Source organism: Saprolegnia parasitica (assembly GCF_000151545.1).
Source record: "Saprolegnia parasitica CBS 223.65 unplaced genomic scaffold supercont2.33, whole genome shotgun sequence".
Taxonomy (NCBI): Eukaryota; Oomycota; class Saprolegniomycetes; order Saprolegniales; family Saprolegniaceae; genus Saprolegnia; species Saprolegnia parasitica.
In genome coordinates this window covers 148,393-172,983 of record NW_012156427.1, presented here as the reverse complement: position 1 = coordinate 172,983, position 24,591 = coordinate 148,393, and the positions used below count along the sequence as shown (strand labels likewise).

General features: G+C 58.8%; 12 protein-coding genes across 12 annotated transcripts; 6 read left to right on the top strand and 6 right to left on the bottom strand.

Moving 5' to 3' along the window:
• Positions 1–145: 145 nt before the first annotated feature.
• Positions 146–1,410, top strand: SPRG_08096 (hypothetical protein; the record flags this gene model as incomplete). The annotated part of the gene is made up of 6 exons (XM_012347064.1): positions 146–356; positions 410–540; positions 588–684; positions 736–932; positions 981–1,090; positions 1,136–1,410. 6 exons carry the CDS (start codon positions 146–148, stop codon positions 1,386–1,388), a joined length of 999 nt encoding a protein of 332 aa, XP_012202454.1. The 3' UTR covers positions 1,389–1,410.
• Positions 1,411–2,317: 907 nt separating this feature from the next.
• Positions 2,318–4,837, top strand: SPRG_08095 (hypothetical protein). Its single transcript, XM_012347063.1, has 9 exons — positions 2,318–2,424; positions 2,474–3,457; positions 3,513–3,646; positions 3,703–3,824; positions 3,883–4,028; positions 4,081–4,191; positions 4,236–4,358; positions 4,410–4,502; positions 4,552–4,837. Exons 1-9 carry the CDS (start codon positions 2,341–2,343, stop codon positions 4,720–4,722), a joined length of 1,968 nt encoding a protein of 655 aa, XP_012202453.1. The 5' UTR covers positions 2,318–2,340; the 3' UTR covers positions 4,723–4,837.
• A 384-nt stretch (positions 4,838–5,221) lies between these two features.
• Positions 5,222–6,337, bottom strand: SPRG_08094 (hypothetical protein). Its single transcript, XM_012347062.1, has one exon. It carries the CDS (start codon positions 6,314–6,316, stop codon positions 5,273–5,275), a length of 1,044 nt encoding a protein of 347 aa, XP_012202452.1. The 5' UTR covers positions 6,317–6,337; the 3' UTR covers positions 5,222–5,272.
• A 793-nt stretch (positions 6,338–7,130) lies between these two features.
• SPRG_08093 (hypothetical protein) lies at positions 7,131–8,051 on the top strand (the record flags this gene model as incomplete). The annotated part of the gene is made up of 1 exon (XM_012347061.1): positions 7,131–8,051. One exon carries the CDS (start codon positions 7,131–7,133, stop codon positions 8,049–8,051), a length of 921 nt encoding a protein of 306 aa, XP_012202451.1.
• A 722-nt stretch (positions 8,052–8,773) lies between these two features.
• On the top strand, positions 8,774–9,803 carry SPRG_08092 (hypothetical protein; the record flags this gene model as incomplete). Its single annotated transcript, XM_012347060.1, has 1 exon — positions 8,774–9,803. Exon 1 carries the CDS (start codon positions 8,799–8,801, stop codon positions 9,801–9,803), a length of 1,005 nt encoding a protein of 334 aa, XP_012202450.1. The 5' UTR covers positions 8,774–8,798.
• A 477-nt stretch (positions 9,804–10,280) lies between these two features.
• Positions 10,281–11,621, bottom strand: SPRG_08091 (hypothetical protein; the record flags this gene model as incomplete). The annotated part of the gene is made up of 4 exons (XM_012347059.1): positions 10,281–10,512; positions 10,554–10,619; positions 10,679–10,806; positions 10,851–11,621. The coding sequence occupies 4 exons, from the start codon at positions 11,619–11,621 to the stop codon at positions 10,281–10,283; spliced, it is 1,197 nt and encodes a 398-aa protein (XP_012202449.1).
• A 414-nt stretch (positions 11,622–12,035) lies between these two features.
• Positions 12,036–12,918, bottom strand: SPRG_08090 (hypothetical protein). The gene is made up of 2 exons (XM_012347058.1): positions 12,812–12,918; positions 12,036–12,756 (listed from the first exon to the last, which is right to left on the bottom strand). Exons 1-2 carry the CDS (start codon positions 12,885–12,887, stop codon positions 12,155–12,157), a joined length of 678 nt encoding a protein of 225 aa, XP_012202448.1. The 5' UTR covers positions 12,888–12,918; the 3' UTR covers positions 12,036–12,154.
• A 155-nt stretch (positions 12,919–13,073) lies between these two features.
• SPRG_08089 (hypothetical protein) lies at positions 13,074–14,320 on the bottom strand (the record flags this gene model as incomplete). Its single annotated transcript, XM_012347057.1, has 1 exon — positions 13,074–14,320. One exon carries the CDS (start codon positions 14,318–14,320, stop codon positions 13,151–13,153), a length of 1,170 nt encoding a protein of 389 aa, XP_012202447.1. The 3' UTR covers positions 13,074–13,150.
• A 3,594-nt stretch (positions 14,321–17,914) lies between these two features.
• On the top strand, positions 17,915–18,742 carry SPRG_08088 (hypothetical protein; the record flags this gene model as incomplete). The annotated part of the gene is made up of 1 exon (XM_012347056.1): positions 17,915–18,742. The coding sequence occupies exon 1, from the start codon at positions 17,921–17,923 to the stop codon at positions 18,740–18,742; it is 822 nt and encodes a 273-aa protein (XP_012202446.1). The 5' UTR covers positions 17,915–17,920.
• A 241-nt stretch (positions 18,743–18,983) lies between these two features.
• SPRG_08087 (hypothetical protein) lies at positions 18,984–19,961 on the bottom strand (the record flags this gene model as incomplete). The annotated part of the gene is made up of 1 exon (XM_012347055.1): positions 18,984–19,961. One exon carries the CDS (start codon positions 19,959–19,961, stop codon positions 18,984–18,986), a length of 978 nt encoding a protein of 325 aa, XP_012202445.1.
• An 807-nt stretch (positions 19,962–20,768) lies between these two features.
• Positions 20,769–21,572, bottom strand: SPRG_08086 (hypothetical protein). The gene is made up of 2 exons (XM_012347054.1): positions 21,463–21,572; positions 20,769–21,399 (listed from the first exon to the last, which is right to left on the bottom strand). The coding sequence occupies exons 1-2, from the start codon at positions 21,545–21,547 to the stop codon at positions 20,804–20,806; spliced, it is 681 nt and encodes a 226-aa protein (XP_012202444.1). The 5' UTR covers positions 21,548–21,572; the 3' UTR covers positions 20,769–20,803.
• Positions 21,573–22,654: 1,082 nt separating this feature from the next.
• SPRG_08085 (T-complex protein 1 subunit delta) lies at positions 22,655–24,368 on the top strand (the record flags this gene model as incomplete). Its single annotated transcript, XM_012347053.1, has 3 exons — positions 22,655–22,763; positions 22,817–23,382; positions 23,445–24,368. The coding sequence occupies 3 exons, from the start codon at positions 22,655–22,657 to the stop codon at positions 24,366–24,368; spliced, it is 1,599 nt and encodes a 532-aa protein (XP_012202443.1).
• Positions 24,369–24,591: the final 223 nt, after the last annotated feature.

Sequence of the window (24,591 nt, the reverse complement as noted above, 5' to 3'; positions counted from 1 at the left end):
ATCACATGCCGTCGAATGGTATTTATAAACGACATACAGAAAATGTATTCTGTCTCAACATCTGATTGGAACACCGCATATGCTTACTCGCAAGCGACATGTACCGCAGCAGGCATCTTGCGCCCGACAGTTCCGGATAACGGGCATGGGCAGCAACGATAGCGGCAGCTCAGTGGCCGGGCCGGTCCGTAGCCACCTGGACATGTTCCATCGCATCCTCCACGACGCGCAGTCGAGCAAGCTGCACACATGGAGCAACTTGGCATTGCAGCGTGCATGGGACTGGGCGCTCTATCTGCAGCAGCAGGCGCCGCCGCCTAGTACAACTTCAACCACCGCCGCGCAGCTTCGCAGCGGTACGCGGATCCCACTGCTAGCATTGCGATCCACAGCTTCTACCTCCGTGTAGCGCCGCGTGATGTGCTTACCGCGGTCGTCACCTCGCCTTTTCTCTTGACGCACCCGAGCCGCCTGGAGCTGCTCCATAGTGTCTGCGACCTCTACCGGCGCGTGGACGACCCCGGTCATGCACTCGCCAGCGTACGTTCTCGAGTCCACGGCGAAGTAGACAGTATGTACTTGTGCAGGACATTGTCCACTGGCTAGAAGAGCAAGCGACGACGGATACGCTCTTCGATCTCGCCCATGCCCTCGGCGACGCGCTGCCTTGTATGCACATCACTCGTACGACCGCCAACGACTCTTCAAGCCCCAAGCGATGACGCGTGTCTCTAGTGGCCCATCACACGCTTCGCTACCCGGCCTTGGAGCACTGGCAGTTGCAACGCCGGACGCTGCAGGTCGCTGCGCTCGCCACCAGCTTCCAGCACCAGCTGCTCGCGACGACCAAGTCCCATGACGAGTGTCGAGCGATCGTGTCAGCGTTTTTCAATACCGCTTCGTCTGCAAACAATAAGTCTAGTCTTGAGAAGGTACACCAATGTCTCCCTAAACAAGTAGACGACACGCAAGTGCTCTAGGACATTGTAGTGTACGCTGCGCTCGTGCTGGCATGGCCACCGACGGCAACCCAAACGCACAACGATCTCGCGGACGGACTCGCATCCCTTCTGACGACCCACGTAGCCCAGTACGTGCCCACGCCGACATGTCGTTGGATTGCGGGATGGAGTAGGTTGCTGGACCTCTCGCCGTGGCTCGCTGCTCGGTTCTGCCAGCAGCACCCCGCGGTTGCCCAAGAGTATGTCGCCGCTCTTGTGGCCCACGCGCTGGCTCGCAAAGCGGACGAAGCGGATGCTCACGAGACGAGCGTGCGCCTCGGGACGCTCGTGCATGGCCATGATCAGCTGCACGCGGCATGCGAAGCAAGTCTTGCAGCGCTCGCGCCATCAATCCTCCACAAGCTCGTGTCACCGCCTGTGCTGTAAAGTGCCTTTGCGTCGCTGCCCGATCCTGGTTGCTTCTGCAATCAGAGAGACACGCGATGTCTCGACTTGGTCGTTCGTTGACAACGTGTTGCTAGAATGTTGCAATGCAATCGATCAAACTCGAACGAGGAGCGTACGCGCATGGACGACGACTGTTGTCGCACTGCACAGAAAGAAAGTTATTGGGAAATTGGCAGCTGATCGATCTCGGTGCGTGGCAACCGTGTGCCAACGAGCCTTGGCTCTTGGCTCTCGGCCAAGCGAAATGAACAGACCCGACGCTTCTGGAATCTGAAAGCGGATGTCGGCGCGTTGCAGAGTGTGTGCATTGTAGATTGTAGCAGCTGATACGGTGCGAATCAACCGTTTCTGGACAAGCTTGGTGGGGTCGCTTTCTTCAGGCGCACACCGCAGGGCTCTCTGTTGCAGTACCACTAAGATCTCAGCTGCGGTGCCACTAAGCTCTCAGCTGCACTGCCACTAAGCTCTCAGCTGCGATGCTTTTCATGGCAGTCAATTCGCCGTGAGTCTTCTCGAGACATCATGCGCTTGGCTTCTACGGTGTCACGACCGACCGCTGGCTCTCGCCCTGTGCAGGAAGCGGCGCATGCGTCGCCGCCGCTGCATCGTACCAAGGCAACCTCCCTAGCTTGTACTGAGGCAAGGCGGCGGCATATGAAGCGACACGTCGCCGCCGATGAAGTGAACGCAGAGGCGCCTCGGTCGCTCGGGCCGGCACCGCTTCAATCCGCATGCGCTCATTGGCTACACGAGCATCTTGTATCAGTATTTCTACCAATGAGACGCGGCGAAAAAGATTGCAATGGCCGTGCTTATACCCTTTTTTTACGTTCGACCAACGCGCATACAAACATCGAGATAATACAATACCATGAGTCCATCGTGCTGCACTTGCTCGGGCGCAAACGGCCATTTCGACGCTGCTACCAGCATGGGCTGGGACGGCCTCGTGTGCTGCGCGACCACGTGCTTCGGCGACGCCCGCCTCGACGGCGCGCGCACCGGCGACCGCCACGTACGCAGAGAATGACGTCCTCTTCATGGCGCTCATGCCCTCGACCTAGGCGTGTCCGCAGCGCTTCAAGCTCAAGACGCTGCACGTGCACGTCGATGGCAGCAGCCGCCTTCGCCTCGAGTCGACCAACTGCAAGCTCGCGTGTTTGCCCGCGGGCTTGATCAAGAAGATTGTGTTTCTCTTCCTGCGTGGCCGGCGCGAGGCCAGCGTCCGGCCACCGACGCCAGCGCCGACCGACGACACGGCGTCCCTGTACGCGAGCCCGCCGAGAACGAACGAGTCGGCGATTCCAATGCTCTCGAACGACATGATCTCGGTCGCATCCTCATCCTCGCTTGCATCCCGGACGTCCGTGTCCATGAACGAGGCCTACGCGTATGCCCGCGGGTGCCAGCTCGCCGAATCGAGCGATCCGCTCGAAGCCAGCGGCGCGTCGTCGTCGTCGATGGCATCGTCCATCTCGGCGCCGCCCATGGACCTGGATCTCAACATCCTTCAGGACACATATGCGATCACCTTCAAGAAGGCGTCAACAGGTCGCGAAGAGGTCGAGATCAAGCTCTTCATGGTGAACGCCGCCCGCGCCTCCCACGAGCACATGAAAATCGTGCACGTGCTTCTGCGGGACAACCTCTGGGTCGACGTGGTCGTCGTCGACGAACTCGGTGGCGCCAAAGAATGCAGCTCCTACCGTGCGGTTGAAGAAGCCTTGTCCGTGTTCCAGCTGGACGCGTGTCTGTCGTGCGGCCTCGCCTCTCGCTGCAGCTGCAACGAACTGCCGCCGTCCAACCCGCAGACGATTTGGAAGCGAGAAGAAGATGTCCGGCTCGACGAGCTCGTCGGGAAACGCGAGCCGCCAGCGCTCACGGTGGCGTACGACCACTGGCAGCACACGTGCTCGAGTGTTTGCGAAGAGCTCGTGCCGAGCCTCCAGCTGCGGCTCGTGCCGGCGTCGTCGGCCTTGCCCACCGAATTTGAACTCGCCATCTCGTCCAGCAAGACGGTCAAAGACCTCTCCGAGGCCATCTACACGGTACACAACGCCGTCTTGTCTCTTTCGTGTTGCATGCAAAGCAAATGTATGGTAGATGTATTGCATCTCCGTGTGTCATGGCGAGCTCAAGTGGCACGTGACGCGTCGGTACCGCGACTTTTGCGACCTCCACACGCAGCTTTCGAGTGAACTATCGATGGTGCTGCCTGCGCTGCCGCCGAAAACCTGGTGTGAACGGCTCGAAAAGGCTTGTATACTGCTGACCTGAGAGCTACAATGCGTAGGCTCCCGAGTGTCGACGAAGCGTTCGTCTCGGAGCGCCAGATCGCCCTCGAGAGCTTCTTGCGACAGCTACTGCCGATGCCGGGCGTCATGGAGTCGCCCCGGTTCCTCTCTTTCCTTGGCGGTCCGTTGTTGTAGAAGAGACGGCTTTTTTAATAGACGGCTCATCGTACGTCCTGTAGCGGTGTCGACGACGTCGCTCGAGCACGAGCGCGCCTCGGGCATTCCCCGGGACGTGGTGCACTTGCGCATTCTGCATCGGTTCGTCTCGGTCGGCGACTTGGTGCTCTTTCGGTCGAAGAACCCCATGAGCGGGGTCCAGCGCTCGGTACAACTTGTCTTTTTGAAGACAAGTTGTCTGATAATACGACGACGACTAGGTCACGGGGGCGGAGTGGGACCATGTCGGGATCGTTGTCGACGCGCCGACGTCGCGCCACCGACTCATGCTTTTGGAAGCAACCGGCGACGGCGTCACCATCTTCCCGCTCGTATGGTGACGTGCGATTCAACACGAGGCCTAGTGTACATGTAGGTGCCCCGCATTTTGGCCTACACATCCTGCTTTACAACGTACATGGCGCTCCGCAAGCTGTCGTTGCCACCGACGATGGACCTCGCGGACGTCGGGAGCGAGCTCGCCGCCTTTGCCAACCAGGTCCGCATTGGACGTAAACGAACTGTGGTATCAATCATGTCACCTCGTCAGGTCGAGGGCAAGCCGTACGTGATGACGATCGGCAAACTGGTCAAGCAAGAAGAGACCAATGCGACGCTGTCGGGCTTTTTTTGCTCGGAATTGGTATTCCCTTCGACAAATGTCCTGATTTCAGAACGGAAAATGTATTTAGATTGCGGCCGCGCTCAAGCACGTGGGATTGTTGGATACGGACTTGGCGGCCGCCAACTTTGGCCGGGCTGCTTTGCGAGCGGCGGCCAAGTCGACAAGGCGCTGGCGCGGCGCGGTGCGTCGTACGGCCCCGAAGTCGTCATCGACTGCCGCGTCCTCGAGATTGCCATGACACACCGGTCCGAGCACGGCACGACGGGCGCCGTCATCCACAGTGACTCGTCGAAACCCTAAACGATAACGATAAAACTCTATAATTTACGATTGGATAAATGGATTCGTCTCGATTGTACTGATGTACACATTGTCCTTGGGTTGGAGACGACTTTGCTCTACACATGTACTGCATGCGCTCCCGTTTGTCTCTAAAGGTTGCTTGAAATGGAGCGCGAGGGCACGACTCCTGCGCAGGCGAGCGAGTGAAGACGGAGTCGTAAAGTCGTCGTTGTAGCATGAAGAGGACGCACAACACATGGGCCGCTAGCCCATCGAATTACGGTTTGAGTGTCAAGTTCGGACGAATTCGATCGCTAAAGACACCATCATGTGCGAGGACATGAAAAAGTATCAAGTGAAAACTTGATACAAGACGCACGTGGGTCCATTCGGGCCGGTGCGAGGGAAGACCAACTCCTCTTGAGAGTGTAAAGAGAGACACTAGCACGACTTGTTTGCAGAGCTGCGACGTTGTAAGTCTATGGAATATTGTTATATTGGTGTGTTTAAGCGTTCATGAGTTCAATTTCAAAGACAAGGTCCGAGTTGCCCGGGATGTCCTTGCCCGCGCCGCGCGCGCCGTAGCCCATCTTGGACGGGATGTTGACGATGCGCTTGCCGCCGACGCGCATGCCTTCGACGCCAATGTCGAAGCCCGCGATGACGTCACCGACGCCGAGGCGGAACGCGAACGGGCTCTTGCGGTTCGTGTTGGCGTCGAACTGCTTGCCGTTCTTGGCGAGCGTGCCCTTGTAGAGGATCTGCACCTTGCGGCCCTTCTGCGCCACCGCGCCCTTGCCGATGACGAGCTCCTCGACCGTGACGCCGCCCTTGAGCTGCTTGAGCACCTTGGCCTTCTTGGCGTCCTTGGCCGACTCCTCAGCCGGGCGCTTCTTGGCGTCCTTCTTCTCAACCTCCTTCTTGACTTCCTTCTTCTCGGGCGTGGCCTCCTTCTTGGCTTCCTTCTTCTCGGGCGTGGCCTCTTTCTTAGCTTCCTTCTTCTCAGCCTCCTTCTTGGCGCCCTTCTGGACTTCCTCGATGACTTCAAAGCGACCCGAGTCCTCGACGTCTTCGTCGTCCTCGCCCTCATCCTCCGAGTCCATTTCCTCTTCCATGTCGAGCATGTCCTGGTCGTCGTCGTCGCTGCCGTACATGTCGTCCTCGGGGTCCATGTCGCCGTCCATTTCGGCGTCGACAAAGCCCGTCAAGTGAATCGTGTTGGTGCCCTCGACGCTGAACGAGACTTCGCCGTCCATGGGCGAGAAGGTCTGGCCGACGTTCCACTGCGGGAACTTGTCCGCATCCAAAGTGCACACGGCGATCTTGGTCGGGTTGCGCTCGGTCGCAATGTAGAGCGTCGTGCGGCCAGCCGTCGCCGTATGGTCGAGCGCGGCCGTCGTGAGCTGGAGCGCGAGCTCCTCCGTCGGGTTCTCAAGCGTGAGCGAGTGGCCGGGCTTGAGCTGCTCGCCGATGAAGCCGGGCTCGAGCGTCTTCTTCTCGACCGTGGTCGTGGCGGTGGTGGCCTTGGCGGCGGCGGACTTGCGAGCCATGCTGGAAGGATTCGATTGTGGTGACAATCTGCACAAGGGCAAACCCATAGCATTGGCCAAGAGACACCGACAGCTGATTGGTCGTTGGGCCTTCGAATGTTACCAACTTCGGAAAAACTTCGAGAAAAGGCTCGAACATCCCCGTGCCGTCGCTCTTTTTATTGGATAAAACTATCATGAAATCCATGGCGAGCCAGCCAATGGCATTGCACATAGCGACCTCGAGCCATACACTGCTCTAGTGTACTTGCATCAATGCAGCGCAGGCGCGAGAGGTGGAGAGCATAGAAAACGTGTGTGTGGCTCAGAAGGTTTTCAACGCGCTAACCACCAAATTTGGCGCCAAAGTCATCGCTCGGCAGGCCACGAAAACAGAAACTATTACTCTCCGTCGAGCGATTGCACTGCGGGTGACGTCATTCTTGCCTGCTCGTCCCGCAATTTGGCAAGCGAATACAACAGTTTTGATTCCCTTGTGTTCAGGATGCCGGATCCCTTGCCGTTGAAGCAGAGGTCGCACAGATAGCGTTTGCAAACTTGAGAGTCCTTGAGCTTGTCGCGGCAGTGGCAACATCGGAGGGATGCCTTCACGATCGACCCCATAGATTTTGTAGAGCCGTTCTGGAGCAGCGTCCCGATGGAGATGTGGACCAAAGACACGACTCGATTGAGTCGTGTGTGCAAGGGGTGCGAGGACCACATGCGTTGATCTCAAACCATCGCCCACTCCGTCGCATTGACGTTTGATTGGACAGCCGTCACTAACGACCATCATTCTAACCCGCCCAGATTTGGCATTTTGACGTGGCCGACGATGGCACAACGGGCGGTGGCGACGGTGCTTTACCAGGTCGTGCTCTTTGCGAGCCCGCAGTTCTACAGCTTCCCGTGGAAGCCGCTGCTCAACCGCCTCGTCGGCGACACGTACCCCGTGGCCGTCGCCCACTTTGCCCCGCACCACGCCACGCGCGCCAACCTCGCGCTGCATTTTGTGTGCCTCCTCGTGCAGCTCTCGGGCAACTTTTGCTTTCTCACGCTGCTGGACATGACCGTGACGGGGTCGCGCGCGCGTCCTTTTTCGCTGGCGACCGCGCTGCTCTGGTCGGTCTACTTGGTGCTCGGCGCGACAACGGCGCCGATCTGGTGCAACGTGGCTGCCGTTGCGAGCATCGTGGCTGCCTACGCGGCGGCACCGGTGCTTCTCCAGCAGCCAACCGCGTTGACGCTAGTGCCACTGGTCCTCTACGTCCTTGTTGCGCTGTCGTATGCGATCTTGGCCCGTGGTCTGCCACGCGTCCTGCCCGCCGTTCTCGTAGCGCTTTTCTTGGCGGTGCTGCAGAGTGGATGGACGTACCTTGCGTCGCTGCCGCCCGCGCCGATGGACGTTGCAATCCCGTCAGCGATCGGTTTTGGGAGTGTCCTGGCGCTCTTGGCAGCGCTGCCCAACCCCGCTGTTCCCACCGTGCTGTTTGGTGCGCTCGTCGGCCGGTCGCTGGGCATTTGGACACGCCAGCCGCTGCTGACGATGTACTGCTACGGGTACTTTGGCGCGCTTCTGCAAGGCCTCGCGCATCGCCTCGTGAACGAGCAAGCGACGCTCTTGGCGCTCGAAGACGAAGAGTCGCTCAAGAAGGTCCGCTACGAATATGCCCACGTGACGTACTTTCCGACGTTGCTGTTTGAAGGCATCTACAAGGCTGCGAGTCGCCCGCGCCACACGAAAAAGGCTGCGTAGCGCTCCCGCGTAGGACCGTCCCATGACCGAGAAGCGAATGTTGACATTACTTGTTGGTGTTGGCATCCTCAATGGCTGTGACGTCGACTGCTAATGACGTTGCTGGAAATAGTGAACACTGAAGGACGTTGCTGCAACTTGCCAGCTCGTCCATCATCAAACGCACAAAAGTTTCCCCCCGTCAAAGCTGCAAGATACGTGTCGGCCACCCACGTGTCGGCCACCTGCGTGTCGGCGGTGTTTTGCCCAGTGTCTGAGGTGCTGAGGCGTCATGGATTGGTTAAAATGTGCGGGTTTCGCCACTATTTTCAATCTTTTTGCCAATCATATCGTACAAAATGCGCCGCAGAATGGAGGCAGCCCGTGCAAGGCAAGTCGGACGGCCAAATCGTGATTGAAAATGAAATCGCTCATACTTGGCACGTATCTAGAGTACACATTAGGGAGTTTTAATCACCACGCCGCGTCGGCGCTGGAGGCCTACAGCGACCGCAATGCCTTGTCAAAGCACGTCCGGATACGGATGTTTTTATCCGGGCAACGATAGCACGCTTAGCTGTAACGTGCAAGTGGTGGCTGCTTTGTACTAGGGGACGAGACAATGCGAACTGGCGTTGCTTGTTCTACGTTTCGCACAGCGTGGAGCACATCCACGGCTACGTCCCACGCATCTTGTCCAACGTCGCGTCCTGAATTGTCTTGGTTTTTGTATTGCGGTGTGACCGTTGGTGCCCTTTCTGCTTGACAATGCGCCACCGCACGGACGACAGCTCACTTGTACTCTTGCACGACAGCAATGCAACCGACTCCGTCCAAGGCCGCCCCGCGGCGTCGCCAACTCCGACGACGCAGCCAGCGCTCATCTACCAAGTGGTGCTCTTTGCGAGCCCGCAGTTCTACAGCTTCCCGTGGAAGCCGCTGCTCAACCGCCTCGTCGGCGACACGTACCCCGTGGCCGTCGCCCACTTTGCCCCGCACCACGCCACGCGCGCCAACCTCGCGCTGCACTTTGTATGCCTCCTCGTGCAGCTTTCGGGCAACTTTTGCTTTCTCACGCTGCTGGACATGACCGTGACGGGGTCGCGTGCACGTCCGTTTTCGCTGGCGACTGCGCTGCTCTGGTCGGTCTACTTGGTGCTCGGCGCGACGACGGCGCCGATCTGGTGCAACGTGGCTGCCGTTGCGAGCATCGTGGCTGCCTACGCGGCGGCACCGGTGCTTCTCCAGCAGCCAACCGCGTTGACGCTGGTGCCACTGGTCCTCTACGTCCTTGTCGCCCTCGTGTCGGGTGTCTCTGTGCCGGGGTACGCTCGCCTCGGCGCGGCGGCGCAAGTCACCATCTTCCTCGGGCTCTTGCACGTTGGTTGGATGTACCTGGAGACGTCGCCACCCGCGCCAAGTGACGTTGGGGTGCCCTATACGCTTGGCTTTTGCACCGTCTTGGTGCTCTTGGCCGCACTGCCCCGCCCCACGCTACCTACCGTGCTGTTTGGTGCACTCGTCGGCCGGTCGCTGGGCATTTGGACGCGCCAGCCGCTGCTGACGTTGTACTGCTACGGGTACTTCGGCTCGCTCCTGCAAGTGCTGGCCCATGGGCTCGCCAAGGAGCAAGCGACGTTGCTGGCGCTCGAAGACGAGGGGTCGCTCAAGAAGGTCCGCTACGAGTATGCTCATGTGACGTACTTTCCGACGCTCGTGTTCGAAGGCATGTACTGTGCCGCGTACCGCCCGTGCGACAAGAAGGACGCGTAGGAAGCACGTACGTGTCGGGTGTGTGGTGATGGTGTAGCAAGGGGACATCCAATCTTGGATCCTTGAAATAAGCCTTGTGCATGAATGAATCTTGCGAACAACGTGGTCTATTATGACGAGGGTGCGTGTGTTGACACTGCCCCAAGGAGCCCGTAGTGTTCCCTTGCCCTGCCCTTGTGGTGATCGCAGTTAAAGCCGTCGGTGTGATTGGATTGGATTGTTGTTGTGGCACGAACGTGGATCGGGCGCCTCGTTCAGCCCGCTTTGCACGTGGCGAGGCGCTGATGGCATTACGACGCTCGTCACGCACTAGACGTCGAGCAGCCCAAGGCGAGGCGCGGCGGCATGGTGGTCCCTCGTAACCCCCGCCATCGCCAAAAACAAGGCACGCTGCGGGATCGAACCCTCGTCCAGTCGCCAACGCTACGACACGTTGTACGTACATGTGTCTATCATATATCGACTGGTTCTACGTAATTACTCGGCGCGCTGGAGGAGGAGCTCGAGCTGGGAATTGAACTCGCCAACCATTTCGCGCAGCGACATCATGGCTGCGTCGGTAAAGTTGCCAATGCGGTAGTAGGGCGAGTTGACGTCCGAGAACTTGGGGTGCGTCAGAAGGACCTCCGACTGGACCATGGGTAGCGTCATTTTTTGAAAATATTTGATGCGGCACCCGGGCTGGCCCGCAATGGGTTCGACGACAAACCTAATGTGAACTTAGGCACTGGAAAATACGAGCGTAATTACCAGGCGCTCTTGTGGTTGACGAGCGCGTCCGGTGCGTGCGGATTGAGTTCGTCGTCGAGGATCGTCCTATTATATAATAGAGAATTCTTAAATGTCACATTGTACATGGTAGAGGCGTTGCATACCGCACAACAAACACCGTGCGGTCCGCCTCGGTGAAGCGCTTCATGAGCAGACGCGTCTGGTTGAGGATGGACTCCCAACGACCTTCGTTTGCAATGTAGATCGTGTCGTCGTCGAACTTTTCGAGGCGCTAAAAACACCCAAGTTAGCCTTCCGTCGTAGGCGAGGTATTACCTGGAAGTTCTTGCGGTGAAGACTGCAGCCCGCCGAGAGGAGGAGCCACGTCATGCGAGCCACCGTGTGCATGTCGTACGCGAGCGTTTTGCAGTACGTGGCGGTTGTGATGAGCTGGTCGTCAAAGTGCTTGGCCAAATGCGGGGCAAAGGCCGTGACATCGTCTTCTTGCTCGAGCAGGTTCGACTCGATGAGCGCACCAGGAAGCGCTTCGTACTGGTGTGCGAGGATGTTGGCGACCGCTTCACGCCGCAGCGTTGGGTCTCGTACGAGGCGGTACAGCTTCCACTGATCGGCGTCGAGCTGCGGCAGCGCCGCGAGCTTCGGCCGCTTCATCAAGAGCGCTTCGAGCGTCTTGCCAAACTCAATCTGGTCGGCGAGCTCGAGCTTGAGCTGCTCGCGTTCGAGGATCGCAGCGTCCTTCTCGAGGCGAACCTGCCGCGCCAGAGCCTGCCACGGCGAGACCGTCGCAGGCGGCGCCTCGACAGCTTGCAGCACCGAGAGGTGCGACTCGAGCTCGACCACCTTGGCACGCAGATAGTCGATCTCGTCGCGCTGGCGCTTGCGGCTCACGTTGATCTTCTTGGGCGGCGGCGGCGGCAGGTCCTCCGAGCCCGCGTCGCTCGTCGTGCAGTGGTCGCTCGAGGCCGGCGACGACGTCGTGGCCGGCGCGAAGAAGGCGTCGACGTCCTCCAGGAGGAGCGAGTCGGTCGGAAGAAGCGCATACTCGTCCAGCGGCAGCGTCGCAAAGTCGTCAAAGATGGCTTGCATGCTCTCTCGTCGTCGTCGTCGTCGTCGCGAGTTCTCAGAAAGGCCTCTACCAGTTGGGTGCAGCCAGACAAACTAACACTATTTACAGTATATCAATACGACTCTTGCTGAAGTGCGATGACGACCATGTTGAATCCCAGGTTGAATCCCATGCCCATCAAGACAGGACCTCCATTGCCACGTGTCTTGGAGCGCTTTGGACGAGGCCAAGAGAAGGAATCGTGGCGGCTCACCACGCTATTTTCGTGGAGGAGAGTGCCAGTGGAGTGGCGGTGGACTCGCACGTCCCGTGTGGCGCCGACGCGATGAGGCGTGGCCGCAACCGAGGCGTGGGGGTGGCACGAGCAAGGCTACTACAGTAGTGTTGGAAATCGACCAGCGGCGATCAATATAATCTAGACCAACTGAAACTATGCACAGATTACCCATGGTCTAAATTACCATAACGACGTGACACAAAGCATCACAGCAGCTATGAGAGCTCGTCGTCGCATACTCCGAGTTATTAATGACGAAACGAGGCAGACATCCATCTATGATGTCGCAAGGTAGCGCCAATGGTCCGTGTTGTTGATGAGAATGGCGTGGAACGAGCGCGTCGCGTGGTCGTAGTCGAGGACGTTAACGCACGTGTTGTCTTGGACGATGTGCGCCATCGCACGTAGATCCTGATGCACAAGCGATGCCAAGACGATGCGGTTGAACCGGCTGTGGCACACGACGGCCACGTGGCGCCGTTCGGGGGCCGCCCGCAGAAGCGCTTCCAGCGCGGTGGTGCCCCGCGCCGCAACGCCGGTCGCCGACTCACCGCCGGGCCACGCGACGTCGAGGTCCCCGGCCGCCCATCTGTCGACGACGGCATGGAACTCGGCTTGGTGCGACTCGAGCTGCTTGCCTTCGTATGCGCCAAAGTGCATTTCTTGGATGCCATCGATCGTGCCCGTCGTGACCGTGACCGCGTGGTGCCGCTGGATCTGCGCGGCCGTCGCCTTGGCCCGCAAGAGCGTGCTTGAGAAGACAGCATCCAGCGGAATGTCGCGAAACGCAAGGCCAAGCGCGTGTGCTTGCGCTGCACCGTGCGCGGTGAGAACGCTGTCGATGCCACTGCCCTGGAAGCAGCCGTCGACGTTGAACTCTACATGGCAAAGTACATGACGCTACCAAGAAGGGATTGTGGGAAGGCAGCGTACGCGTCTCGCCGTGGCGGCAGAGGTACAGGCGCGTGTGATGGGCTGGCACCTCGGGCAGCGTCGTCAGCGGTGCCATCGTCGTTGGCCTTCCCGAGGTTGCACCTGTTTATCCGGAATATGTCCGGATACACATGATGATTAAATCGCTTTAAGCGCTTTAACGTGTTTTGTTCGCGAGGTTCAATTTTAACCACGCGTTTAAACTACGTTAAAGCGATAAACGCACCCAGAACAGCAACAACCCATGACATTGGTTCTTGGACAGTGATGGATAATATTGTCAGCATACGTTAATCAAGAAACTCATAGAATAGGTGTAGGTAGTGTATGGGCGATCGTTTACTGCAGGCGCATGGTCGTGACACCGCTCGCTCCCTTCTTCTCTCCGAGCGCCGACTTGATGTAGCAACGGCTGTTCAAGATCGCGTAGCCAGCGCAGCCCGAGGTTGAGAGGCACTTGCCGCAGCACTTGTTCATGAGGCTGCCCATGTCACCGGCCATCGCAAAGTTGAACATGTCGTTGCCCGGGTAGTCGGTGTTCCACTCGACGCCACCGCACTTCTTGTCGCTCGGCGGTGCCGGGCTCGGGTTGGGCTGGGGTGCCGGGCTCGGGTTGGGCTGGGGTGCCGGGCTCGGGTTGGGCTGCGGGTTGGGCTGCGGGTTCGGCTGCGGGTTGGGCTGCGGGTTGGGCTGCGGCGCGGGACCAGCACCGGAGAAGTCAAACTTCCACTTGCCGCTGGCATCGGCGAGGCCGAACTGCTTTTCGTAGTCGGGCGATTTGCCCTTGTTGTCGTGGAACATGAAGTACATGACGTCTTCGCCGCCGTGGCCCGCGCTCATCCAGGACCGGACCTTGTTAAAGTGCTTGACCGCGTTGTCAAACGAAGCGACTTGGTTGCCGTAGTTGCCGCCGCCAAACGGCCAGCCCGTCTCTGTGATCATGAGCTTGCTGCCGCCGTACTTCTTGACGACCGCGTTCCACCGGTCTTCGTGCGAGCCGCCAAAGAACTCGTAAATGTTGACACCGACGATATCGCACGCGTTGTAAAGGTCCTGGCTGCGGAGCCAACCGCCGTCGGTCTGCACCGACCCGACGCGGACGTTGACGCCGGCGGCCTTGAAGCGGCCCTTGGCGTCGTTGATCTTGTCGATGACTTGCCACTGGTTCCAGCCGTTCTCGAGGTCCTCGTTGCCGACGAAGACGGCCTTGACCGTGTTCGGGTGGCGCTTGTAGCCGTCAATGACGGCCTGGATCTCCTTGTTGAAGTCCATGCCGTCGCGGATCCAGACACCGGCGTAGATGCCGAGGCCGTGGTCGCTCGCGGCGTCAATCACGTTGCGGCTGTCGCTGTAGATGTACGTCTGGAAGGTGCGGACCGTCGAGAAGCGACCGGCGAGCGTGCTAAAGTGGCTGTCGATGTTCTTGTAGTCGTACGTGTCGTAGCAGATGCCCATGGACGCGACCGACGCGATCGTCGCCGCCAGACCCAGGAAAAGCGTCTTGAACATGGCAAAGCAAATCTTCAAATGACCTGTAAAAGCGTCGTCTGCCTCCGTGGCCACGCTGCACTCACGCCTCCGCATGGTACGGCCGAAGCTTCGGTCCTCATACAAAACGCCTGCTTGCGCCTGCGACGGGCGTTCGGTGCCATCGGCCTGCGTTCGATGATCTCCGTACCTTTATACACTGCGTTACGACCGCTCGCTGGATTTCTGGACCGCAGATACACGCGTGTATCATCATATCAGGCTGTAATAGGCAGTGCCAGCATCAGCGTTGGCTCTTGGCTTTTGTTCTCGTGGTAGGCAAGCCACGCGAGGCGACGCCTTCCTTGCCTGCCGAGAGCTGCGTGCCTCCAAGGCGCGGGCTCGTAACGCTAGGGTGATGGGCCGCAAATCATATGTTGCGCGAATTGACGGTTCGAACGCGAGGCTTGAGGCTTGCCAGCGGCGTGAGCAACACGGCAGGACGTTGCGGTACCTGGTATCAGTGCCCTGAGAACAGATGAGAACGATGCGAACGCGATTCTTTTCAATAGATATTATATGTCGTGGATAGAACGCGGGTTCGAGTGCACGCAGTGCAATCTGTCGACGACGAAACGCTGGAGACGCACTTCGTGGGAGTAGGACCTGTCGAGTAACGCTGATTCGGGCAAGAAATCAGTAATTGCAATCGGCATCGAGATGGACGGCTCTCGCGTGCCGACGTTGTAGCAGCAGGAAGGACTCCCTTCTTCGTCGCAAGTGCTGTGGTTCGTCTCGTGCTATCAATTATCAGGTCACGAAGCGGATCATGTCTGTGGGCGTTGGCGACCGTCGGTGGCAGAAAAGCGTGCCGGTTGTCGTGGAGGAGAGGTCGGTAGAAGGCGCAGACCGGAATGAAGAAGGACGTCCGAAACCATTTCGCATGCCGCTGGCACTCATCATCCTGTAGGCGGGACGTTTGGCTTGGGTGTGTAGCCAATGGAACTCAGACTCAGTCGAGAGCAGTGCCCAGTGGGGCTTCGATCAAACATCCCATTTTATTTGTGCCTCAGAATTGAAGGTGGTCGGAGATCGTTCGCGGCACTTGACCGATCGTGACGAGATATCGATAGCACCCCGTTGCTTGTCGTACAGGAGCCGCGGTGCTATTGCCATCGACGCCGAGTGAGCCGTCCGACTCGATGCCGCATGGCGTAATACCAATATTTGTATCAAAGATACTGTAGCATCGCTCCTGGTCGTACACCTGGGACGAGGTGAGCACGCACGTCGCTTTGACCCCGTCAATGCTTCGACACATCGGATGCCCTCCCATGGTTCAATCGGTAGGACCATTTAGAACATCGTTGTCACAATACATCAGTTTAACGGTGCTAGACGTGTGAACCCTCCTTGCGCAGATACCTTCGTATGGATCGCTGGAAGGATGCAACACGGTACCACAAGCCGCGCGTCTCGTGGCGACCACAATGCCTCGATCAAGGCAACGTAGGGCTACCTCGATGACAACGGACACATGCAAAAACCTCTTGCACTCTTGGCCACGACCGCATGGCTGGCGTCGTCCTTGCGTCCGAAACAAAGTCGGTCGAGGCGGCGATCGCGGTAGACGGCGGCTTGTATGAGGTTGCACCCAGGGTCGCACCGACGACGAGCCAGCGGCGTGGCCGGTGATCTAACTTTTAATAGAATAGCGGCCTCGACGCTGGCATCGAGAATGTAGTAACGAAGGGTCCTCGCCCAGTATTATGGCGGACGTCAATGGCGGCGACAGGCGTGAAACAGCGGACGCTCAGCATTTCGTTTCAACACTGCCGCACTCCAAGTCCGATTCGATTGTACAGCATCCTTCAAGCACGCACGTACGAGGTGTACATCGCGGTCACTGGAATCCGTCGTTCGACAAGTGTCCACCGCTAGTTAAAGTCACTCTTCTGTCCACATTTGGTGTTGATGCGTTTTGGCCAATGAGGTTGGCGATGGCAGTTTTCGTCATGTTACATATCACTTTTTAATCGAAAGATTGATACTTTCATGCATCGACGACATATGGGGATACTAGTACGCGGGAGGCATCGTGCCTTTCGCCGTGCTTTTCTCGTCTCACTGCACGCGACAACCTTTGGATCAGGACGAAATGAGTGGAAATTGTGTACTTGCAAAGGTCGCGTGGAAGGGCGTGTTGGAGGAGGGCGTAGGGCACGTGACGGGCCATTCGTGGCGCCGCGAGGACCTCGAACCCGACTGTCGCCTCGTCGTTCGCATCTAGCTAGTGCTTGATCCGTAGATTGCATATGTATGCATGGGTCGGTGTCGCGCTGGTGCCGGCTTTGCAAGCAGCCGCAGCCATCGACTTGGCTTCTCAGGGCACAGCGTAGCAATTATTCGTCGAGTGCGCGTCATGTCGGAGCGGAACAGAGGCCATGGTGCGCCGTGAGTTCGAGCCCCGTTCTGGATCCCGTACGGAGAAAAACACCTTGTCGCGGACGCTGGTCCACACGAGCAGGATTCGGACCGTATTAGACGTCACATAATGGAATACCCGATGAGTAGCCTCATCTTGCCAAGCACCCGAACGGAACACGGCGCCGATCAGTCTGTGCGCTGGCTCCTCGTGGTTGAGCGCCGAGATCTGCATTGACCAATCGCCTTGAGCGGGCATAAAGCTCGTTCGCGTGGCTCAACCACGGAATGAAGCGGCCGGGTCGTTTTCTTTGGTTTTTGCCAAACTTTGTCCTTCAAGAGCAAGCGAACAAGCGCCGCCGCCTTGTACATCGAGGAACGCGCTACGTTTGCACGAGTGGTTCGCGCTCGGTTGGGCCTCGTGCCGAACGGATATCAGAGGTCAATTTCTGGCATCGTTTTCTGGCATTCGATCGTCGTTGACGGATCGTCCGTGTCGGGGTGGTGGGACACGGGCGCCCTTGAGAACGACAGTGCATGGCTCCATTCGACTTTGAAACGAAGCTTTCAAGTGTCATGCACCCTACACCAGAGCATAGAAGGCCTCGGCGCGGTGTGGCGGAACAGGGCGGCGGGCGGGGTGGAGGAAGCGAGAGCGGATGGGTGGACCACGCATCGCGACTCGGCCCCGCGGTGGCACCGGTGATAGACGCAACTGACACGAGCCTCTATACCCGTCAAGTCTTGTCCGTCCCGGACTGCAGCCACCACGCAGCGGAGGGAGCGGGAGCGGAGGCGTCAACCACGCATCGCAACGGCAGCGCGGCGGCAACGGCGAAAGACGCAACTGACACGGGCATGTATACCCTAGGAGTCTTGTCTGGCTCGCCGCATCATTGCCGCCATCGAAGCCGAGGGAGCGGGAGCGGAGGTGTGGACCACGCATCGCGACACAGCCCCGTAGTGGCACCGGTGATAGACGCAACTGACACGGACCTCTATACCCGTCAAGTCTTGTCCGTCCCGGACTGCAGCCACCACGCAACGGGAAGGAGCGGGAGCGGAAATGGGTCGTTTGCTGCAACTGCCAATGAAAGTATCTATTTGTTGATAGAGGTTGAAACCATACAAATAATGAGTTAGAGAAGTAATTCGGGTATGCATTGATAAAGGTTGAACGTCAAACGGCCCGAAAAACCGAATTCTGGGACGCGCGCCATGCCAGCGGGAGCAACGTTGACAGACCGGCGCATCGCGAAGAAGAGAACGGTGTGTGCCACCTTCAAGCAGCGGCCGGTCAACCGACGGGACAAGCTGCCACGACGGAACCGTGAGCGCCCGCACAACGAAGAGCTACGTGCCCCTGCGCTATCGCCGCACTACAGCGGCGAGACCCCGCAAGAAGCCTTCATTGGCGGACCTGCCAGCACCCACGACGCGCAGCCGCAGGGCTCTCTCGACATTCAACCCGCGCAAGGCAAGGCGAAGAAGTCGCCCAAGCTAATGGGGGCCACGCAGGCCACGGCGCGCAGCAATTGCTTCGTCATGGTGGCGGAGGCAGCGGCATCGTGCCAGGGCATCCGAAAGCGCTGGACCAGCGATGAAGTGGACGTCTTTCTCGCGTCGAAGAACGTGCTACCGGGCCATCCCGCGCCCGTCGAGCTCTTGGCGACGCTTCAACGCTTTCTCGGCACCAAAGGCTACGCCATCGACGCTGCTACGTACCGCAAGAAGATCGCCCTCGGCCAGCGATCCAAGGTCATTTCCGACGCCATTCGTCGCGTCTGCTTGCGTGGCGTCTTCCACGTGACGACCATCGAGCAGAACTACCGCGCAAGAGGCAGCATGGTGACGCCAACGCCGATGCAGCACATGACTTGCATTCATGTAGTACGTGCTGGCACCACTCTGTTTTTTTACCCGGACGCCAATGGCTGCAAGTGGCGCGACCTGAAGCACCTCTTCTTTGTCCAGGGCACCGTCCTCCACAGCATTTGCCGCGTTATCCGCGCCAACACGGTCCAGGATTTCACGGCTTGAGATGACATCGATCAACGCTGTTGATTTGGGGTAAATAACCGAGCGTCTTGATTCTTACATGTGGGCCCTTGGTCCCTGTCGCGCTTGGTACTGTATGGCGATTGGTTCGCTCGCTCGAGTACCGATAGTACAGTGTATGTGAAGAGGATGCACGCACGCGATGCCACGACACCAATGATATAGACGTGAAACGGATACTCGTTACAAACAGTTTCAAACCTCCAACGACCACACAATCGGTTTACTGCCGGCGCGCAGAGGTGACGCCGTTGGCGCCCTTGCGACCGGTCATCGCCGACTTGATGTAGCACCGGTTCTCAAAGATCGAGTACCCGCCGCAGTTGGATGTTGACGTGCACTTGGCACAGCACTGAGCGATGAGGCTGTTCATGTCGCCCGAGATCGCAAAGTTGAAGAGATCGTTGCCTTCGTAGTCGGTGTTCCACTCGGGCGCCGAGCACGACCCTTTCACGGGCGTGCTAAAGTCGAACTTCCACTGCCCGGCCGCGTTGGCGAGACCAAACTGCTTTTCGTACTCGGGCCACTTGCCGTGGTTGTCGTGGAACATAAAGTACATGACGTCTTCGCCGCCATTGCCCGCACGGACCCAGTCAGCGACACGGTGAAAGTGCTTGACCGCGTTGTCAAACGAAGCGACTTGGTTGCCGTAGTTGCCGCCGCCAAACGGCCACCCCGTCTCTGTGATCATGAGTTTGCTGCCGCCGTACGTGTTGACCATGTGCGTCCACCGGTCTTCGAGAGTGCCGCCAAAGAACGCGTAGATGTTGACACCGACGATATCGCACGCGTTGTAGAGGTCCCGGGCTCGGAGCCAGCCGCCGTCCGTCTGCACCGACCCGACGCGGACGTTGACACCAGCAGCGCGGAGGCGGTTGCGGACGTCGTTGACCTTGTCGATGACTTGCCATTGGTTCCAGCCGTTCTCGAGGTCTTCGTTGCCGACAAAGACGGCCTTGAGCGCGTTCGGGTGGCGGTAATACCCGTCAATGACGGCCTGGACGTCCTTGTCGTAGTCGGGGCCGCGGATCCAGACACCGGCGTAGATGCCGAGGCCGTGGTCGCTCGCGGCGTCAATCACGTTGCGGCTGTTGCTGTAGATGTACGTCTGGAAGGTGCGGACCGTCGAGAAGCGCTGGCGCATCACGTCGAAGTGGTAGTCGATGTTCTTGAAGTCGTACGTGTCGTAGCAGGCGCCCATGGCCGCCACCGACGCGATCGTCGCCGCAAGGAACTCAGAAGTGCACGCATGCGATGGACGTCGAGACAAATGGAAAGTGAGCGAGCACGGTCCGAGCCGCAATTGTGCTGCATCTGAGTTGGGTCGTGGTCGTCGTCGTGCGTGGGATCTGGGCATCGCTTACCAGAGTGGCGCGACATCGTCCGGCTGTCGACAATGCTCCTACATGTACAGTGCACTGTCGACGATCAAGGTTCAGATTCCTTTGAAAGAGGAAGCAAACACGCGTCGTTGGCTCCGTTTCGAACGACTCGAGGACGTCGTCGCCTTCAAAACGCATGTCGTTAGCGCCAACCGCTCCAGTGTAAGTCGGTCAAACGCGTACGAAGGTCCAAAGACACGGCGACAGGCGCGCCATCCACAGACAGTCTCAGCGTCGAACCGCAGGATGCAGCGATGGCGTTGAACGTGACTGCCTTGTCGGCCTTTCGTCGAGCTGCGTCGGTAGTATGCAGGCCTGATCCGCATCTTGCACCCGCCACGTCCCTGCACTGCAGGCCGTTCGTCAAATCGTACCTTGCTCATACGGCCAATGGGCAGCATCGGAAAGGCGACAACGACCGTTCAAGCAATGAATTGGTGCAATGTACGCCGGCGTGACCTTCGTCTCCCTTCTCTGGTGGCGCCCAAGCCGCTCGGCCATGCGTGCTAGCAAGGCTCCGTGACGCTGGACCTCGCACGGTGGCAAGGGACATGCGCATCAACGGTGTTCGAATCCCGCCCGCCTCGTCGTAGAGATATGCGCTTTTTACACGGAAAACGATGTAGTCCAGTATGTAATCTCAGTGATTAGAGCGATTTTATCACTGCGGCGGCTCGAGAAAGCGCCAGTGGTCGGTGCAATTGACGAGGTGCGCGGTAAAAGTGCCGGTCGCTCGGTCAAAGTCGAGGACGTTGACGCACGTGTTGTCCTGCTCGATGGCCTCCATCTGGCGCAAGTCGCCGTGCAAAAGCGATGCGAGCACGACGCGGTTGAAGCGGCCGTGGCACACGATCGCCACATGGTCGAGAGATCGGCGCGCGAGCTCGCGCAGCGCGGCCGTACCTCGCCGCTCGACGTCGATGGCCGACTCACCGCCCGGCCACGCGGCGCCCATGTCGCCGGCATTCCACTGGTCAATGACGGCACGGAGCAAGTGCTTGCTCTCGGCGAGCTTCTTGCCTTCGTTCTCACCGTAGCCCATCTCTTCAACACCGTCGATCGTGCTCGTGACGACGCCTGTATGGTGCTGGCTGATCATTGCGGCGGTCGCCTTGGCGCGCGAGAGCGTGCTAGAGAAGACGCCTTGCAGCGGGATGGCGCGAAAGGCTTCACCGAGCGCCCGCGCTTGGGCCACGCCTAAGGCGTTGAGGTCGCTGTCGATGCCGCGGCCCTGGAAGCGGCCTTCGAGGTTGTAGTCTAGTATTGTTCGCTGCCATCATCGCCTGGCTTCAAGGGTGAGGAAGATGAAGAAGCGCGTACTCGTCTCGCCGTGGCGGCAAAGGTACAGCCGCGTCGTGCCCGGCGGCAGCGGCTGCGCTGCGGCAAGAGCGGCCAAGGTCGACATCCCGGCGGGTCCAAGGAAGTGTGCCAGTGCGATCCTGCATCGAACGGATAAGCCGTGCCCCACATCCGGATGTGGCACGCCATATTGAATATTTCGAATATTATGTGTGGCGCGCGCAGTGGCCTGTGTATTTCATTGGCAAATATGAATATATATTGCTCTCGACAGCGCGCTGTGTATAGAAATATAGAAGCCAGGGCTTGATTCGCAGGGATCGAACAACCGAAATTGAACCGCTCACCAAGCACAGGGGCTCAGACTTGCGCTGCCAACGAGGTCGAGCGCAGCGCGAATCTCTGCGCTTAGGAGGTATTAGATGACACTGGGAGGCAACCCGAAGTGCGAGGCTACCTGCAGAACATGCGATGCAGTCCAGGCGTGGTGTGCACCGACACTCGTGCGCTCCACTGCCGGCGACCATGTATTGCATGCTGGTTAGGACGATGCTACTGCTCAAACGCCCGTATAATCGTGGTCGGCTTCACGCGCCGCGCGGGCTGGTCGTTGGCGTCCAGCGATGCGATCATGGACCCTTCAACGTCGCTGGGCTCGCCGACAAGGCTGCTCTGTGCCAGCCCACCATACTAGCTCAAGTTCTGCGCACTCGTAGCTAGCATATAGTCCAGTACCGCGCATGTGATGGACGACTATCCATCCACACCAACGCGCATGCGATCCTAGCTCGGAGTTCATGCTGCCGCGGCGCTTGGAAGCAGCGTTTCGCTCGCCTCGCTTCGCCTAGCGGCTGCATTCGCTACGCTCTGCAGCTTGGGCCTACGTGTCGCCATGAGGTCGTCGTTGCTGCCAGCGTGGCCAGCGCCGTCGCCGTCAGCCCCAGGCTTGCAGTGCTGCAGTCAAAACGTTGCCTTTTTAAAGGGGTCGGCGTCGTAATACAACACCTGCACCCGTATCATTTTAATATTATATTTAATGTTGTATACAATACAAAAGATATAAAGTATAAAAAGACAATGCAAATCCAGCCGCCGTGGAATAAAAATATGCATTTAATCCCCCGCGGCCCGATCTCTCTTGATGTTTGTATGTGGGGCTTTCCCCTCGACGGTGGCTCCAATAAATTCCACAAAACCAAGCCAGCGACGAAGGATGGCCACAACGACCGCTTCCGTGCAGAAGACCTCCGCGAAGGGCGAGACGCTCCGTGGCAAGGCCAAGGAGAAGGATGTGCGCATGAGCAACATCATCGCGGCCAAGGGTATGCTGCTAGATGACGGCGAAACCTCATACTCATGGGCGAAATGCATGTAGCGATCGCCAACGCCATCCGCACGAGCTTGGGCCCGCGTGGCATGGACAAGATGATCCAGCAGGGCAACGGCGAGGTCATCATCTCGAACGACGGCGCGACCATCTTGACGCAGATGCAAGTGTACCACCCGACGGCCAAGATGCTCGTGGACCTCTCCAAGTCGCAGGACATTGAGGCCGGCGACGGGACGACGAGCGTGTGCGTCATTGCCGGCGCGCTCCTCTCGGCGTGCGAGGACCTTCTCCAGAAGGGCATCCACCCGTCGCACATCTCGGAGGCCTTTGGCATCGCGGCGACCAAGGCCGATGAGATCCTCATGGCCATGTCGCGCCCCGTCGACTTGGCCAACCGCGACGAACTCATCAAGTGCGTCACGACGTCGCTCTCGTCCAAGGTCATCTCCGAGTACTCGGACCGTCTCTCGCCCATCGCTGTCGACGCCGTCCTCAACGTCATCGACATTGCGACGGCCGTCAACGTCGACTTGCGCGACGTCAAGGTCGTCAAGCAGCTCGGCGGTACCATCGACGATTCGCAGCTCATCAACGGCCTCGTCTTCTCCAAGGTACGACGCAGATCGCCTCTCGTATCCTCCCACTTATTCCGTGCATCGTAGGGCTTTGAAAGTCGAGCGGCGTCGACATGCCGACGACGATTGCCAACGCCAAGATTGCGCTCATCCAGTTTTGCCTCTCGGCGCCCAAGACGGACATGGAGAACAACGTGGTCATCAACGACTACTCGGCCATGGACCGCATCCTCCGCGAAGAGCGTAAGTTCATCTTGAACCTCTGCAAGCAGATCAAGAAGGCCGGTGTGAACGTGCTCTTGATCCAAAAGTCGATCTTGCGCGATGCGACGTCGGACCTCTCGCTCCACTTCCTCGCCAAGATGGGCATCCACGTCATTACCGACATTGAGCGCACGGACGTCGAGTACATTAGCACGACGCTCGGCTGCCTTCCCGTCGCCCACATTGAGTCGCTCACGGCCGAGAAGCTCGGTACGGCTGGCCTCGTCCAGGAAGAATCGCTTGGTGGCCACAAGGTGGTCAAGATCACCGAGGTTGTCCACCCCGGCAAGACCATGTCGATCCTTGTCCGCGGCTCCAACAAGCTCGTGCTCGAAGAAGCCGAGCGCTCGCTCCATGACGCGCTCTGCGTCGTGCGTTCGCTCGTGAAGAAGCGCTTTCTCATTTGCGGCGGCGGCGCCCCGGAAATCGAAGTCGCGCTGCGCCTCGGCGAGTATGGCCGGACGCTCGAGGGCACGGCGGCGTACTGCCTCCAGGCGTTTGCGGACGCGCTCGAAGTGATCCCGTACACGCTGGCGGAGAACGCGGGCTTGCACCCGATCGGGATGGTGACGGAGCTCCGCGCCAAGCACGCGGCGGGCGACAAGGCGGCCGGCATCAACGTTCGCAAGGGCACGATCAGCAACATGTACGAGCTCAACATTCTGCAGCCGCTGCTGGTCAACACGAGCGAAATCTCGCTCGCGTCCGAGTGCGTGCGCATGATCCTCAAGATCGACGACATTGTCATGGTCCGATAAACGGTTAGTAGGTTAGTAAAACACAAGAAGAAGAACAACATCAGCAAGCACAAAACAGACCCATTTTATATGTGTGCTCGCCATTATTAGTTTAACATTTTGTAAGTAGAAGGCCAACGACGATGGAAAAAGAAGCCATGGTACAAGGACAGTACATCAGCTTCCATTGCACCACAGGCGAGGGATTCCGCGAGTTCGAACTCATCAATCCTCATGACCAGCT

Coding starts and splice junctions, on each gene's coding strand:
- SPRG_08095 (XM_012347063.1), top strand. CDS start 2,341: ATGGGCTGGGACGGCCTCGTGTGCTGCGCGACCACGTGCTTCGGCGAC. Junction 2,425..2,473: donor CGCGCACCGGCGACCGCCAC/GTACGCAGAGAA, acceptor CCCTCGACCTAG/GCGTGTCCGCAGCGCTTCAA. Junction 3,458..3,512: donor TCTCCGAGGCCATCTACACG/GTACACAACGCC, acceptor AATGTATGGTAG/ATGTATTGCATCTCCGTGTG.
- SPRG_08094 (XM_012347062.1), bottom strand. CDS start 6,316: ATGGCTCGCAAGTCCGCCGCCGCCAAGGCCACCACCGCCACGACCACG.
- SPRG_08090 (XM_012347058.1), bottom strand. CDS start 12,887: ATGGCACCGCTGACGACGCTGCCCGAGGTGCCAGCCCATCACACGCGC. Junction 12,757..12,811: donor CTGCCGCCACGGCGAGACGC/GTACGCTGCCTT, acceptor TTTGCCATGTAG/AGTTCAACGTCGACGGCTGC.
- SPRG_08086 (XM_012347054.1), bottom strand. CDS start 21,547: ATGTCGACCTTGGCCGCTCTTGCCGCAGCGCAGCCGCTGCCGCCGGGC. Junction 21,400..21,462: donor TTGCCGCCACGGCGAGACGA/GTACGCGCTTCT, acceptor GAACAATACTAG/ACTACAACCTCGAAGGCCGC.